Genomic DNA, 17224 nt, shown 5'->3' with positions numbered 1-17224 from the left:
TGCTCAAATACCTGATTTCCTCAACCAAAATAATGTTTGTGTCTAAATGGTTTGCACTGTAGTGCTCTACCATCAGCCTTGAACCTTCAGAAAGCCTCCAGGCTGAGGCAGTTATTTTCAGAATTTTATAAATGATTTTCAGAACTGAAGATGGAATGATTGGAAGGAAACTGGTTCCTTGAAGTTCATCACTCTCACCAAGCGTGATTAAACACTATATAATGTAACATTATTTTCTGATAGAAAATCAAAGGATTTGCCCCCAGCATGCTGACATTTACAGCAGTGGGGAGCATTTGCACATTTTATGCTTACAATAACAGATGAGGTATGAAATGGATTCTGATAATGCTGTGAACACCATGGAAGTCTTGTCATTTATCACAGCATATGAGCTTGTTCCGCATCCCTACCATTATTGTGATGTATTTCTACAAACCAGAAGTAAAGAAAAACTTTATTTTGATGACAGATAGTGGATAAATCTTCAAAACTCCAGTAAGAATGTTCTCCTCAAGCACGCTCCACTGTAGGGCTAATCTCCTTTCTCACAGGGTTTGAATTTGGTTTTTTTGTTAATAAAGACTTGTGTAGACAAATAGGTGACATGGATTCTTTTTCTCCTGAGACATTGGACTGCTGTTTGATTCTGTGAAAATATATCACAAGTAATGACTTATGTTAAGTAATCTCAAGAAATTGAAAATTACTTTAAATTTTAAAGAACGCAAATCAAATGCACATGTGGTGCCAGAACATTCCTTTTAAGTAACCTGCCTTCAAAATCAGTATTAGAGCTTAAAATGTTTATTTGGTGTGGTGCTTGGACTGCATTTATTGAAGAGTGTTGGAGAGTTAGACTCTTATTGGCTGTAAATTTTAGCTTTGGGTTTTTTTATCTAAGAACTAATAGTTGCAAGCACAATTCTGGCTCTTTGATGTCTGTGTACTATATTCCCTCCCTACTGTGATATTGAAGATTATGACATGGAGCAAAGGATCTTAAGAACAGATTCCCAGTATTTATACATTTAAAATTTTTGAGAAATCCAATTAGAAACTTTACAGCATTACCTGCTCTCAAAACATGATTAAAACCATGTTTATTTGAGCTACTCCGAGAATGTGGCCACTCTTCACGGTCCTCTGCACTTAACCACAAACGTGCACGAATGCACATTTTACATGTCCTACTCATAAAGCATGTTAGATGGACACTTGAAGCCCTTAATGACATCTGAACAATTATGGAAAGCAGCTCAAGAATTGGTTTGGAAAGCTCTAGGTGTTGGACATGTTCATGTTCTTTCTTTATCATTACAGTGCACTCCTGGTACTGATAATCCACCTCCCGTTCCATCCTCTGTACTTGGGAACAGAATGAAGGGTATCCTCTGCTCTTCAGATCTTGACTTAGACCATGAAATTACTGGCCACAAGCTGCCTAAACATTGTGAAAGAGGATCCATTCAGATTGAGCTTATGTAGATATTTGTCCTTCCTGGCAAAAGTCCTTAGAATTAAAGTATTAACAAAACAAGACAGGCACTAATAAAACTCCAGTGGAAGTCAGCTGATTTCAAATGAGCTCGACTGACCTGCCTGCAGCCTATTGATTTCCATTTGTCCTTTTTTGAATAAAACCAATAAATGTCTGGAAGTTCCCTAAATGATCTGTTTGAGGTTAAACAGAAAAATGTTAGTAAAATAGAGGGGAAAACAAGCATACAAAAGGCAGGAACCATCTCTGTTTAGACTTTTCTTCCATTGTATTGTCTCCTTATTGCAAATATTTTTACTGCTTCCCCTCCCAGTTTTATTAAATTTTTGTCTTAACTTTATGGTGTTGTACAGTAATGGGTACAAGAAAGCAGCAGCATGACATGGTTTCTGTGAAGGTCAAAATTTAGTCTGTCTGAACCAAAACTCGACCCTTTTGTCATTTGTGTTGATAATTTACAGAGCTCTGCCCTCCTGCTGAAGAACACAGTAAGCACACCAGTTCTCTGGGCACTAACATGGAAAGTATGGCTGGACATGGAAGCATATTTCAGTACCTGCACTGGGATTGTGGGTGAATAGCTGTTGCCTTCTATGCCTTCAGACAACAGATCCTCAGGTCTTTTTTTGAAAAGTAATGATTCAGGCTCTATTCAGTCTCAATCTTTTTCATGTAAATGAGAATAAGCTGGTGTTATATTAAAGAACCAGACAGAAAGTTCTGTTTGCAGTTGTCTCATGTACTGATAATTGCAGCAAGTTCCAGTCAGTGGCAATGTCAAAAGTACTTTTTAGCTCTTCAGTATTATTTGGTCATCTCTTTAAATCCCACCCTCTGTGATCATTATCTTCAAGAGCCTCTTGTCGCCACGTTTTTATTTTTACTCATCAGTGCCGCTTACAAGTATCTAATCATGCCGCATCCTGCCTGCAGTCACCTTACCCCTAAAGATAATAGTTCTGTACTCATACACCTCAAACTACAACGAAAAAATGTATTAAACATTGCAGCATCAGCCAACAAAGAGGAAAATATATCCAATTCATCTTCCAGAAAAGTAGCTGTTCACTGTGCTACTACCTAGCACAGGGTGTTAAAAAGTGAGATATGTACCTACCCCACAGGGTATTAAAAGTGAGATACGTAAGGGAAGAGAACAAACTGGAATCCTTCCTCTCTCACACCTGAATAGTTCTGGGTTTTACACTGCACAGTTATTGCTGACTTGCAGCAGATAATCAGCAATAACTGTCAGAGATATCTCCAACTGGCTGTATTGAGACAGACATGAACGAAGTGTACACCTGTTTGCACTTCCTGCATCTCGTGTTAAAGCAGCCCAGAATTTGCCTGTTTTGAGAACATGAGGGATGGCTCTTCATTGACCCTTGCAAGCAGCAGGGGACTGCATCTGTTAGCCCACAGACCTGGCAGGTCAGTTCTTGCCCGCCTCTGTGTGAGATGTCACCTCCTCTTTTTCATGTAGGTAAAGCTCTGTCTAGCTCAAAGCACTGCTCCATATGAAGTATCATTAAAAACACATCATAGACAAGAATAAAAAGAATGCAGTTATTTCACACATCCCTCCATTAATTTTAATGTTTTATTGTCCAAGTGTATGAAATATTGAATTTCACCAGAGGATACATTAAAAATGAGACACCTGTTCTATTATGAAGCATTCACATTAGGACTAATGGAACACGGACCTTGACAGTATTATTAAATATGTCTTGAAATAAATAAATAAAGCTACCTTGAAAATCCAGTTAGGTCTAAATAACCCATTTAGTAAAGACACTTCCCTTCTTCCAAAGAAATTCCTTAGGAGACTGTCTGTCTTGCTGTAGGCTTGTTTTCACTGGAAAAAAACCATTTTTTTCTCTTGATCTTACATCCCCACAGGATGGATAGTCTCAGCTAATTTACCTCATGATCAAAGGGATGTAAGTGCCTGTTCAACATTTTTTTTACATGAGATAGTTCATGGTAAGTGCATAGCCAGGAGCAGAAGGAAGATCACACTGCTTAGCAGTTAATATGGGTCCAGAATTGAGACAGCATCTGCTTCAGAGGACAGCTGGCAGCACTGACACCCAGGAGGGGAGATATAGAAAGCTCTGGAGCCAGCTGGAATGCAGAGGTCAAGCCTTGCATGGTGCTGCCTTTCATTTCTGTTTATTTCAGCTTTCTCTCTCAAGGATCAAGGAAAACGAAGAGGTGGTTTTCCTCTGTGTTGCAAACTCTCCAGGTAAATTCATCCATTGAACCATTTGTGGTAATCTACCACACAATAGAATCATCAGTTTGTATGTTAAGTACAGCATTATTTAAGGCATCCATGCAAAATTAGATTATTTTTTTTCTTTCTTTTAACTGACATAACTATTTTTGGTTAAAGCCTAGAAACTACTTAGGAAAGGACTCTTCCACTTCTTTTACTCCCAGACACAGCAGGAAATGCACCACTAAATAGCTTTTAGGGGTTATTTTGTTGGAGTTCCTAATCCTGTTTTCTCTCCCTTTCTTAAAAGGATCCTCCCCTTTATGCTATTTCTGACCCTAAGCCAGGGCAAAATGCATGGCAGAACCATTTTGCAGAGACTGATGAGAAAACTTGAGATTAATTCTTGGCTTTCAATTCAGGAAAGGCATACAATTGGCATCCAATTCAGGAAGTCTTCCAGATGGGGTTAAACACAACCTGTCTAGCCCCTTGCACACTCAGATACATTTGTTATCTAGTTCTTGTGATAAGTGTTCCTACTGTGCAGAGGAGCAGCCTCTGGAAACATGATTTTGCTGCTCATGGGTGACAGCAGGAAAAGTAATCCTTCACCCCTGTTTTTGTCCTCTCAACAGCTCAGCAAGGCATGATCTTATCACACTTATTTCTGTGAGACACTTTACATTTTGCAGTACAGTGTGTAAGGAATTGACATCTTTAACTTCAAAGGAAATGGACCATTTAATGTTAAAAAAAAAAAAAAAGCTGTGAATGGTAAAGGATTGATCTTTAGTCTTGTTGCCCCAGGTCCATTCCCAGCTTGTGAGCAAACATCTGAGCAATCTCAGCCTCCATTAACAATAATATCATCTATACCTAATTCTTTTGTTTTGTTCATCAAGCAAAAGAAATCTCTTACTGAATTGTTTAACTGCTGACAATTAATACTCTAACAAAAGGAGTTCTTATATATTATCATGCTCTGGCTACCAGAAATCCCAGTGGGAGATATGCTACTCAATTGTGCCTGAGTTGTTATAAAGTAGTAACTTCAAGACTCTAGCTGCAGTAATTATTATAACATACACAAGTTAAATTAGCATTTGCTAAATAGGTTATTAGAAAGATCACATGTTGTCATAGGTAGTAAATAGCTAAAAACAGCATGTATAAAAAAGGCTAAAAACCTATTAAATCAGAACCAGTGGTAGATTCACAGAAGTACAGATGGTTTGAATTTTAAACTAGGTAAGATATCATCCCATATTGCAAAGAAGAACTTGAGAAATGGTCTTACTAGTCAACATTTCTATAAGAAATACCAAAGTCACCTTTCATTGCATTGCAATAAGTAGTTATGATGGTAACAGCTTACATCCTGCATCTTTTTGCCCTGAGATACCAAAAAGGGTTAACACATTATGCATATTTTGGTCATTTTACACCATGTACTTACTACAATGTGATTAGTGACCTTCATATATGGCTTTTCAAAATCTCCATTATTGAGATCCATCAACTAATGAATGTGACCAACTGTGTGGAGGAGCATGATTCATACTTGATTGAATGCAGCAGAACCACATAACAATATAGGGAACTGAAATAAGAAACTTTTCTCTAGAGGAAAAGTCAGGGACAACTTTAGAATTCTAGGACCTAAATCCTTGACTGTGACTTGTTAAATCGGTCTACTTTTGTATGTCTGAAGAAGTAGACTCCACTTATCACTGAGTTTTCTTGGCAGTTCATGTATTTGTATTCTTCATCTTTATAAGCTCATTTGTCCTTTTCTTAACAATATCAGATCAATCTGGTATATGCATAAAAATCCTAAGGTTACTCTTCAGGCGAAACAGGCTGTAGAGCTGATATTGTTGTATGTGTGAAGTACATATATTAAAACCTGGAACATTCTCTAATGTCTCTCCATTGCTGTTATTCTGCAAGTGCCTTTAGTTTTTGCAGGTAATAACTTTTCATGCATAATTATAATTTTTAAGTTACTAAGCTCTTTTAAGGATTTTGATAGCAAAAATCTAGAGTGGGATGCATTGCTTTAAGACTTGGTTTAGTAAAGAATGGATTCTCTTTCTATTAACTCAATAGCATAATAATAACAACATTGAAACTTCACAAGTATTCCCTATTAATATGACTCAAAAATATTTGTTGAAAGAAAGTAATTGTGCAATTCTCAGCAACTGCATGATTCTCATGTAATGTTCCTGTAACACGACCGAACCAGGAAGATCAGAAAGTCATGTAATGATAAACCCAGACGATGCATTCAGCTAAAGTTGCATATTGGAGTAGCTACTGCACTACTCCAGTGTCCTCTCTCTCCATTTCTAGTGAGCATAATGACTAAGCACGAACATTTTTATTTTCCCTGTTGAGTCCTTCTCCACATGGGCTGTGGGTTCCATGTCTGAATGTTTCCTCAGAGTGTCACTGAACTCACCGACCGCCGGTGGCTTCCGTAATTAAAGTTCTTGGGATAATCTTTAGTCAGTTTGCCTTCATCCTGCCCAGGAGCTGTTTCTCTGCTGGGTACAAGGGAATGATTTCCAGAGAAAGGCCCTGCTGAAGAATCAGCAGCAGCAGATTCTTCCTCTGCCCACCTATTAAAGAAGTAATAGCCTTCCTCATGTGTCCTTCTCCCAAGAGGACCAGAGGCAGAAGCTCCCTGATTTTCTGTGTCCCCGTGAGACAAGGCTGCTGCTGGATGTAGAAATGGTGACACACATAAGTGGCTGATGCTTTGGTCAAGGTCATCATTAGATGCAGGTGATGCCACAGGTGCACGAGAAGTAGCTTCTTTTCTGGATCTTAGTTTCTGGATTTCAAGGTCCTGTTGCTCCTGAGGAAGTTTATCTACTTGCTGTGCTTTCAGAATAAGAGATGCTCCGAAGGTTCCTCGTAGAGCAAAAATAAGGAACCTGATGAAGGAGGAAGGGAATGGATTTTTTTACCAGTAGTCTCATTCCATAACCTACATCACATATCCCAAATACAGCTACTAATTTTCTATTGCTCTACAGACATGTGGTAGACACCTTATACCTGGCAGATGGAAGTTGACCCCTGGATCTTAACACATGCTACTGTGTATTTAGCTTGACCTTTATAAAGTCATCTATATGTATATATGATCATTTTTAAAGTATTTATAGCTACTTGTTTGCTGAACATTGAAGAAAAATAGAAAAAAAATCTCAAGAGATGCAAACATTTGAAAATATGTAAGTTGTATTTATACCGCTGAAACAAGCTGAAGAAGAGATCTTAATTTGTTAGATTAAAAAACCCAGAATTTAAAAACCTCAGCTTTTGGATTTTTCAGAAAGCAGTAACAAAAATGTCATACCTGCCCTTTGAAGGATAGAGAATGTATGTAACTAAATATTATTAATATCCTCTCTCCATCTCATGCCAGCTTTGTGTGAAAATCGAAGTCTCTTTCAAAGCATCTTTTAATTAGGATTTGACCTTTACATAGGTGTCTTCAACACGCATTTTAAAACAAACATGTGTACTCTGTGAAATTGCATTTAGAAAGGTGCCATCCTCACATTCTGCTGCTTTATGTATGTATGAACAAGAATTACAAGATTAAAAAGGCTAACAAGTGACACTCAGTACAGAAAGGGCTTTTAAGGCAATGGCTTTCCTGGGCTTGCACAAGCAGGATAAAGTTTATTTGCTGTGCCTGTGCTCAGGCTGGTCAATCCCAACAGAATCTCAGGTCTGGTCAGGAAGTTAAGAGCATGGGAGAGCCCAAGACTTTCTGTGTAGATCTGCTGTGGATCACATTGTCCTGTCTCTTTCCCCTCAGCTTGTTTTCTGCATCTTTTGTGCAAGTTCCAGGTAAACCAGACAGGAGGACAGAGAAAGGATGGGAAACTGTGTCTCCTGTCCTGTAAACTGCTCTCACTGGCTCTTGCCCTTCATTTACTTCAGGATCTCTGCAGGTCTCTGCAGAGCACAGTCTTCCTTCCACAGCTGAGGAAATAATCAGGTTCATAAGTGGGAAGACTCCAAGAAACACAGTGCCTTCCCTTGCCAATGAATAAACATGAAATTCAGGCCCCTTTCTTCTGCTCAGACTTGAGGGCTTTTGTACTTAATGCTGTGTAGCTTGTGTCCCAAAACATAGTGCAGGGGTCGTTTTGAGATGCAGATGTGCAAAGCACGGCCAGATGGTGCTCCAGGGAAAGCCTGGAGCAGGCAGGGCTCAGGTCAAGCTTCCCCCTGAGTGCTGCAACTCAAACAAAAGGCAGTACTGAGGGGAAGAACCCAGGAGAGCAATTGTTTTGAAAAAACTGGTTAGAAGGAAGCCAGAACCTCCAGATACCAAGTGAGGAGATGGGGAGCAGGCCGCACAGTGCAATGGACCATGGAATGGAACTTAAAATTTAGTGCATTTTAGCCAAGGGTGGTTCCACCACTGCTGTGACCTGCTGGCACAGCTCAGTTGTAGTGGAAACAAGTCCTGGATATTCTGCAGATGAAGGACTGGGCAGAAAAGAATCCGGGGTATCTATAAAAAGGAACAGCAGTTATCCAGATTTTGAAGATATGAATGTATAACTCTTAACTTCAGTAACCTGCTGAGGCAGCAAGGTTCTTAACTGTGCTGAATTCCCAAGATGGAGACACGAGTTCTCTAACCACGTGTTTGATGCAGCTCTCAGTAGAAAGCTCAGGGTCAAAAATGACACTGTGAATGAGGGCTGAAAGGAAAACAAAAGTGATGCAGCAGCAGAACAGGCTGGAAAAGGATGCCCTGCCTAGAAGACATGAGACCTTGCTGAATTGTGTTGTTTATTCTGATCCGAACTTATATAATATAACATAAAATCACAAGAGCATCTCAACTCAAATGGGAAAGTAATAATAGTTTGAAGAAAAACACCATCTATTCTTGAAAAGTTCCTTTGCACTCGAAGATAAGGCCTAGATTCTAATGCCTTAAAGCATTTAAAAAATCAGATACTAAAAATATTGTCCTGAATTTTGTAATACCAGTGTGCTGCATTACTTATGGGAATTAGGATGAGAAGGAAACTAGCAAGGTGGTCAAACCAACCCATTTCTTTCAATGTCCAAGCAAATAAAAAATAATTTGAAACAAATGGTGTAACTCAAAACATATCTGCTTTAAGAATTAGTAATGTATTGAACACTAAAAGTAGTAATGTTCTCATATTTGTATATGGGAACAGAATCAATGCATTTTTAAACCGTTTTTTTCCAGCAACACATCACAATAATTATCCTTCTCCAAACATTATCCAGTCTTAATTAAAGTTATCTTTAACATATCTGATTTTTTTGCAATACAAAGTAAAATAAAATTCTGGATGCAATGATTTTTTTTTAATATAGAAATGCTCTTAAATCCAGCTTAGTAATGCACCATAATATACATAAGACCAAGAATATATTTAGTAACTCTCAAACGTATAGGAATATTTCAAAGATTTGCTTATAGGCTTGATCTGCTCAACAACATTGCTGTTATGACAGTGATCAATTACGTAGCAGATCTGTACTGGTAAACTTTGATGCACCCCAAAAAGAAAGGTTTTCCTGATGGGAAAAGAAGAAGATATATAATGACTGACCTAGGGTTATATAACTGAATGAATGAATGGTTCATGAACTGGAAGGTTGAACTCAGGCATCTGACTTCCAGACTGATCAATTATCCCTGTCTGACACATCACATATCTGTACACATCATTACTGTTTCTTCACTCACGTGTCTACAAACCCAAAAAAAGGAAAGCTGAGAGGAAAACATCCAAACCTTGGTAAGAGTGCGATGACAGGGGTAATAAGGCACAGAAAATAGAAGATGGGGTCCTTGAGCTGTCTCTCCATGATCCAGTAAGGGTTGGTGGGAGGGTTGCAGGCCAGGCAGGCAGCGTTGTAGATGAGTGAGAAGATGAAGTATAAAGCCACACTGCAGAGCATTGTCACCAGCTGTAGCACGGTCTGCAAGCACAAATGCTGCCTATGAGACCCTGACTGGGTGTGAGACAGGAGGAGACAAAGCATCTAACAGTCATTTTACTGAAATCTTCTGTAGGAGAAATAGCCAGAAATTAATTTAGAAAACAGCAGTGAATACAGCTCTGCAAGTGACACTTCCTCATATATTGAGGTATGCGAATATTTTGTACTGTCCTGTCCAAAGGCATGGTAGAAACAAATTCTCACTGTGCACATAAAGATATTAACCTGGGACTTAATTTTAGCAGCTTGTGAAATCTTAGTGTACCTGTTACTTCTTTTTGTGACCCAAAATTCAGGTAAATGATTCTGACAGAGAATTCTATGCCTACATAAGATGCAACATTCACAAAAAACCCCCCAGAGCTGTGAAGAGGACAGGTCAGACACGTACCCATGTTTTCATTTCTAGAGCCTGGTGCAAGAGAATGGTCAGGAGGGAGATTGTGTTGATGGGGTTTCCAAAGGAAAACACATCTATGTCAGAGTCTTTGTATGTCTACAAAACAGGCAGAGAGACTGTGGTGAACCTTGACTATTCAGAACTGAATTTACTACTTCTAAGGACAGGAAAGTGAGAATATTAATAAGCCTGTTACTTACCAAATAGGGGACAAAGAAGCAAATGAGGCTTTGATAGAAGGCATCCAACATTGTAATAATAAATGTTGACAAGTTGTATATCTGCAGGAGTTTATAGATAACAGACATTATGATGGGATATAAATCTCTAGCCTGTCCTGTAAACATAATTGCTGTCTGTTTTTCTTCCATTCAGACAACTTATTACTGCTAACTGCTCTCCTTCAACGAGTAAATGCCTCCTGAGCAGCTGATTAAACCAAAGGCTTATCTCTAAACAGGCATTTTATCTGTGTTAAGTAAAGATAGACCTTAGGAATATTGCCAAGTCAACTAAGGATCTTAAAAGCTGAATTTTGCCAATGTCGCATCCCTTCACAAGGGATCTCATTCCCCAAATTCTTTATCTAAGCTCTTTCTAGAGTAATGAAATTGGTCAAAAGTCCTTTTTTCTAATGAGACACTTATTTTGTTCCATTTTAATTTGACTATTTGTCATATTTAAACTTGTCTAGTGACCTACGCTATCACAGCTCCCATGGAGCAGAATGTGTTACTGGAGAGACAGAAGATTTGGCTGCTATTGTTTCAATGTTCCAAGTAAGTCTAAACTCTTTTCTTCCTTCCCTCATTCCTAGACAAAAAAAAATCTGTGGTCCTTTGGACTATCAAGCAGTTCTTTCAGCAATCATGACAAACCTCTGAATTTTGTCCATTCTTGTACAGCTCGGGCAGACGTAGGAGTGTTTCTGCAGAAACGTCTTTATCAAGGACTCCAAAGAGAAGAGGGGGCACTGAGGTGAAGAAGAGGTTGAAAAAAATCATCTGCCAGTAATCTACCATGGAGCTGCCTGAGAACCCACAGAAGAACTGGTACCAGAAGAGCAGGTTGACGTAGCACTGGGGAGAAGCAAATACAAACACATAATTCCTCCTGTGACGCTCATGTGAGACACTGGTTATTAACAGAGTCTCCTATGAGGATTTTGGCTAAAGGCACTGCACTTCATTCCGTAAAGCAATATACCTTCAGGGTCTGTTTCACAGTGATCCACTGTGATACAGCTTTTTAAAAGCCATTATGGTTCTTTAAGAACATATCAGAGAAAAATTAAGTAAACTGTTCACAGTCCTGAGCACCAGATTTTAGAGTCTCCATTTGGAATCAAAGGCGTGCTGCTCCCTAATGCTATGGGGGAGATTAAAGAACAGCAGCATCCTAGTCTGGAGAAATATTTCACATTTCAAATAGCCTTTGAACTCTAAAAGGATATCCAGTCAAAAAAGGGAAAATGTTCATTTCCACTACAAATTTTTACACTGATACGAAGTAATCCTCATTGAAAATTATTAAAAACTCCACAAAAAACAGATAACTTGAATTCTAAGTAAAAAGCCTTTCAAGCTAAGAGTGTATTTCGTATCAAATGGACTTGTTTGCCCAGTCTCGTAGAAACTAAATTACTTTATTTTTTCCACTTTATATCATACTTCAATGCACAGCTCATTTGCATACACATTAAATTTTAAATAAAAATGACACCTATGACTGCATCATTACTTGCAAGTGGTTCCTATAAAAATTCAGAGGTTTTGCAGGCAGGCAGTTCTTAATGCACACTCATCTACATTTCAGTGTTAATAATCTGATCTCCCTTATGCAAATTTTATTTTGAGCCTCATGGGTGTTATTAATAAAGTTTCTTGTGCTACCACATAAAGTTACTAAGCCTTGAGTCCTTTTTTCCTCTGGAATAATGCTATTTCAAAATATATTTAGAGCCCGTATTTTTCTCAATGCTCTATGCATCACCTTGCTAAGAAGGAAGGAGCATACTATAAACTTCTGAAGTGAAGAAGCACGAATTTTAGCTTCATAAAAAGTAAGAGTATAACCTGCAAAAACCAAAACCAAACAACCAAGAAAATCCCCAGACCTGGAATTAACTTTCGCTGGGATGAAAACTTTATAATTTTATTGAACTTACCACATTTTTGTAGAAAAAGTAAATCACCATCTTTGCCAGGCGAGTATAGCACCAATGTCCGTGGACAAGAAGGAGCTTTTTGAGATGCTTAAATCGGGATATTGCAAAGTCACTGGCCATCACAGCCTTTGGGAAAGGAATAGAAGGTAATTTATGACACATCCTTTTCACACGCTCTATAATGAAATTTGAACATAGACATTGAAATAATTTCCTGCTATTGAATATTGTAGAAGAAGCAAACCAACAAACTAACCCTCAAGAACATAGTTGGAACTTTCTCTCTCTGCAGAACTCTCCATTTAAGGAGAATAAGGAAGGGGGATGTGTGGGAAAGGATTCAGGGCAGAAGACAGTGGAAGAGAAGCCACAAAACCTGGAAACCTAGAAGTGCAGCAGCTGAGAAGATTCAGAAACCAGATGCTCACCTAACACTGGGCAGACATCTGCTAATTTTCCAGTCTCATGAGCAAACACAGGTTTGTCCTCCCATGCTAATTTTTGGCTCAAAATGCGCCTTTTTTTTTTTTTCTGGACCCATAATTACAAACTGTATATTAATTTGTGTGTAATGCCACATTACATTTTAAGATGACACTTGAGATTGTAGGGCTGCTATGAAACTTATTAAGCCACAAGGGACTACTTGACAAAAGAGGAAAGAAAATGAGAGGATACCTGCATGCCTTCTTGGCCGGATATTCCAATTCCAACATCAGCTGCTTGAATCATACTGACGTCGTTTGCACCATCCCCTAGAGTGGGAAGACAGGAGGGAACAATAACAGTGCAAGAAAGGGTGCCTCCATCAGAAGAAGGTAGCAATCTCAGCTGTGCTGATTATTTCAAATATTCTGTACTGATGCGTGGCATCAAGCATGACATCAGGGCTCTGGTCTTGGTCTTGGACTCCCTCCTTCCCAGGAGATCTGGCTCCACCAGGGCAAAATCCAGCATTGGAACCAGCTGGGTGGTGACACACAACCCCAACACCGTTTATGTCACCATCATTTTGTGTTTCTGCTTGGCCAAATCCATATGCTCAGGAACATGTTTTGCAACACCCTATTTCACTGAATTCTCTGAACCTATGACAAATTTGATTGCAGGTGACAATGTAACAAGGCAGTTTCAAGAATTATTTTGCTCATTTCAACTCACAGGAATATGTTAAATATGTTCTTTCCAGGAAAAGAACAGCCATTCTTACTCCTTGCAATGTGGAAATTGTAAATTAGATTAGTTGGTAAAATAAAGTAAATGAAGCAGAAGGCTGAAATCTTGTGGTTTGAACTGTAAGGCAAAGTAGTATTTCAAAAATACAATAGACCCTTTCTTTTCTGTTTTGTCCACAGAGGTGTATTTTTTTAGTTTGGAGTCATCTAAATCAATTAATCAAGGATTTCAGTGGCATCACTTATCAAAAGTGTGGAAGAAAACTCAAAGCATTTCACATTATTTGGAGGTAAAAGGCAAATGAGTCAGTGCTCAATACCAATCTGGAGATAATTCAGTTTTCATCAGGTGGGAAAATCTGACAGGAAAAGGGCTTTATGAAAAGATAAAATAGTGACTAATCTTGAGTGATTTCCAGGCCCAAAACAAGGACACTTTGGAGGTAATATGTACTTGTGTTCGTAATAATGTGCCTGAAAGGGACTGCTGGCAGATTCTGAATTTGGAGTGCCTTCATCAAGATTTGCTTAGTGAAATCTGAAGAAGGACTTTTATATGGGTTTTGATCCGGAAAGATTAATCAATGCTGCTTCCTCCCTGCGTCTACCTGAGGCACAAAAATCCGCCGCATACAACGTATCCCACACATTTCTCCTAAAGAGAGAACCTGCTTCTTCTGTCCCCTGTGAGAAGCAGGGTGGAGGTACCTATGGAGAGGGTCATCACTTTGAGCTGCCTCCGGACAAGTTTGACCACCATGCTCTTGTGCAGCGGTGTGGCGCGGCAGCACAGCACAGAGCGGCAGTGCCGCGCCAGCGCCAGCAGCTTCTCCTCCAGCCCGCCCTGGAAGATGATGTTCAGGGTCTGCCCATCAATCACCAGCCCAAACTCGGGGCTGGGGGCCTCAGAGGCTGAGGGGGATGTTGGGATGATGCCAAAAAGTTTCCTCTGCGGTTTGTTGTGCTCGTAGTTCTTCTTCACTTCTTCCAGGGTTAAATTCAAGAGAGATTCGCAGGTTTCCTGTGAGAAAACAGACGTGGTTCTAGAAATAGTTATCTCCATCTCCCTCTACAGCACAGCACCTTGCCAAATGTATGTTTGTATAATCACACCAGTGGGTTTAAGACTATCAGATAAACATTAGGGGAAATTTACTGAGAAATGCACTGATTCATCTGATTGGAGATTATTTCAATATGACATCATCCAATTCCTCAGTGAAAACACTGCACATTTTATCAGCCAGTTAACTGAGGTAAGGAATTATTTTAAAAGAAAATATAATAACCTTTACATCAGGAAGACATATGTGCATTTATGCTGAGAGTTCAGGAATTAAAAAGGAAATATTTTCTTTTAAAGAGACTGAAAAATCTAGTTCTGTTATGAATGATGTGAGACATTGCAGCACTGGCTTCCATGAAAAATAAACTGTGGTAAGAGAAACAAAAGGTCCAGATTTTCAAAATCATCCAGTAACTTTCAGTGTTCAACCTTTTCTAAGTCACATATCAGGAGTGTGTCACAATTAGGAACAGAAATAAAACTTCATATTTTCCAGCACTGTGCCTCAAACACAAAGCCCTGTCTTAGCAAATCTGCTTTGTGTTGGATCAAGTCCCCTTTTAGATGCCAACAACCAGAACTGACTTGGTAATAAATAGAAACAGATTTAAGGGAAAACTATTACCTCTCCCATCCAGATCTCCTAAATTGGCACAGCACTTTAAGAGAAAATCCAAAATGATATCAAAAGTTATTTTGCTCCTTCTTAGTACTCAAAGTCCTCCTTCTGTGGCATTGCCCTGAATATCTCAGGAGCTAATCACTCCTTTTTCTGCCTTTTCTGTCAGCTTTATTGAGTGATGATTCAGTTCTATAATGTTATTTTCACTTTATGTAGCATAAGGTACATGTGTAGGATGTTTGCAAGATTTAAATTACACTTAAGTGGGAGGTTCTGGAATCAAATGTACCTCTGACATCTAATAAAAACCTGCACCTAGCCTGCACACTTGAAACCCCTAAAAATATTGAAGAAATATCATCTTTTTGTGAACAAACCAAAAACAGTAGTGGAAATTCCTGGTTTGCCTTAACTTGCCTTTTGAAGCAAATCTGCCAAGCTACTTAATTATGTTGTGTCTTCTTGGGAGATATTTAATTTTCAGTGTTTGAATAATCTGCTGGGCTTAGGGGTAAGGAGAAGCCCTTCACAGTGATGCCTCTTCAAGACCTAACTTTGGCAAAATTAACAGGTTAAATGCTTTGTATACATTACTTTTCTCCTCACTGCTGCTATTGGGAGCCGCTTTCAGAAGTCTTTTGTTTAATTTTGAAAGTGAGGGAACTAAATCTTATTGTGGAGAATCTCCAGTGTCCCCTGGACCACGTGGATTCCCACAAGTCCCCATGTGTATGCAGAGTTGCCTCTGAGCCTGGATCCAGGGCCACAGAGGCTGCTGTGGGTAAGCACCCAGCCCAGCATTTCCTGGAGCCAGGGTGGTCCTGCCTGTAGCATCTCTGCCCTGGCAGAAACCACCTTATCATTTCCATCCTAAATGTATTCATTCTGCTTCCCGTTAAAGCAGAGATGCGTTTCAAATGAAATTTCACATGGGAATGTTTTCCTTGCCAGATTCCACATCATCTTCCCATGTTTTTCTGTTTCCAATCCATTAAAGGAGACAGATATTTGCATAGGATGTTTTTCTTGTTCGGAGAGCTACTAGCTGCAGACAAAATCAGTTAGAAAGGAGGCCATCTCACTGCTCCATGCAGTTGTCTACCATAAGGAAAACAGCCAGGATTTTAACAATATTTACCTAATCCTCACAATTATTGAGGATTATTTATTGATTTATAATTTATTGAGAAAAGCAAGCTTGTATTGGTAACCCTGGTTCTCTGGGGAGAAAAGCTGAGACAACCCAGATGGGTGACTTTTCTGGTGACACAAGGAAGCCCAGCCTGCTCTCCACAGCCTCATGGCAGCCCTTGGAAGAGCTGAACTCACTGTGCCTCTTGTTGCTGCTGAGTGAGGGCCATGAGTGATGCTGCAAAAGAAGGAGCAGGGAAAAGGCAGCAGCTGCTCTGAAGGCACCTCAGGGGCTTCCAGGTTTCAACGGGAAGTAAGAGATCACCAGCAAGAAAATAGGGCATCAGAATGGCATTTTGGACCTTTTTGTGTTTAGAAATGGTCAGGGCTGACCTTCCTTAGGAAGTGGGTCTGGTTTAACCTCAGTGCCTGGACATGGTGTCCCCATAATCCATCCACCGGGCAGCCTGTCCCCCCCAGATGCCTGAAGGGGTGAGGTGTGAGGCTGTGCATAGTGATGGCCAATCCACTTCCTGACATTAAGGCATGGTTTACCTCACTTATATTGCTCCACATCCAGAAAAAGCCAAGTTGGCTTGTCTAAAGCCTTTTACTTTCACCATCCATAATGGCATTTACCCTCTTTGGAAGATAGGACTCTATTTTCTCTCTTCTGTTCAGATGTTGTCAGGAATAGATTGCACACAGATTGCTCACTGTGTTTTAGTGACTCACAGGAACTGACAGACCTGCCCTTGAAGTGCCTATCCTTATTCTGGACTATGTTCCCTTTCCCTACAGCCTGCCCTTCTTGCTACCCATGAAAATTCAGGGAATTTCTGAACACATCAGCAACTGTGTTTGCCACCATGGGATGTCAAGAAAGTGGCCATGTTTTTAACTGGCCGCAG

At 39.5% G+C, this 17224-nt stretch overlaps 1 protein-coding gene across 1 annotated transcript in view; it reads right to left on the bottom strand.

Annotated features, from left to right (window-relative positions):
- Positions 1-3090: 3090 nt before the first annotated feature.
- ATP10B (ATPase phospholipid transporting 10B (putative)) overlaps positions 3091-17224 on the bottom strand; it is a 47924-nt gene continuing 33790 nt past the window's right edge. The window contains exons 14-21 of the mRNA XM_066196933.1: positions 14203-14515; positions 12998-13074; positions 12320-12445; positions 11031-11231; positions 10353-10433; positions 10144-10248; positions 9544-9731; positions 3091-6670 (exon numbers count right to left, since the gene is read on the bottom strand). Coding sequence (XP_066053030.1) covers positions 6172-6670; positions 9544-9731; positions 10144-10248; positions 10353-10433; positions 11031-11231; positions 12320-12445; positions 12998-13074; positions 14203-14515 — 1590 coding nt within the window. The 3' untranslated portion in view covers positions 3091-6171. The remainder of the gene's footprint in view (positions 6671-9543; positions 9732-10143; positions 10249-10352; positions 10434-11030; positions 11232-12319; positions 12446-12997; positions 13075-14202; positions 14516-17224) is intronic.

Source organism: Chamaea fasciata, unplaced genomic scaffold, assembly GCF_029207755.1.
Source record: "Chamaea fasciata isolate MVZ Bird 193981 ecotype frontalis unplaced genomic scaffold, bChaFas1.0.hap1 SCAF_15, whole genome shotgun sequence".
In the NCBI taxonomy this organism is placed as follows: domain Eukaryota; kingdom Metazoa; phylum Chordata; class Aves; order Passeriformes; family Sylviidae; genus Chamaea; species Chamaea fasciata.
Note: the sequence above shows the minus strand (reverse complement) of the source record. Positions and strands in the feature narration are given on the sequence as shown.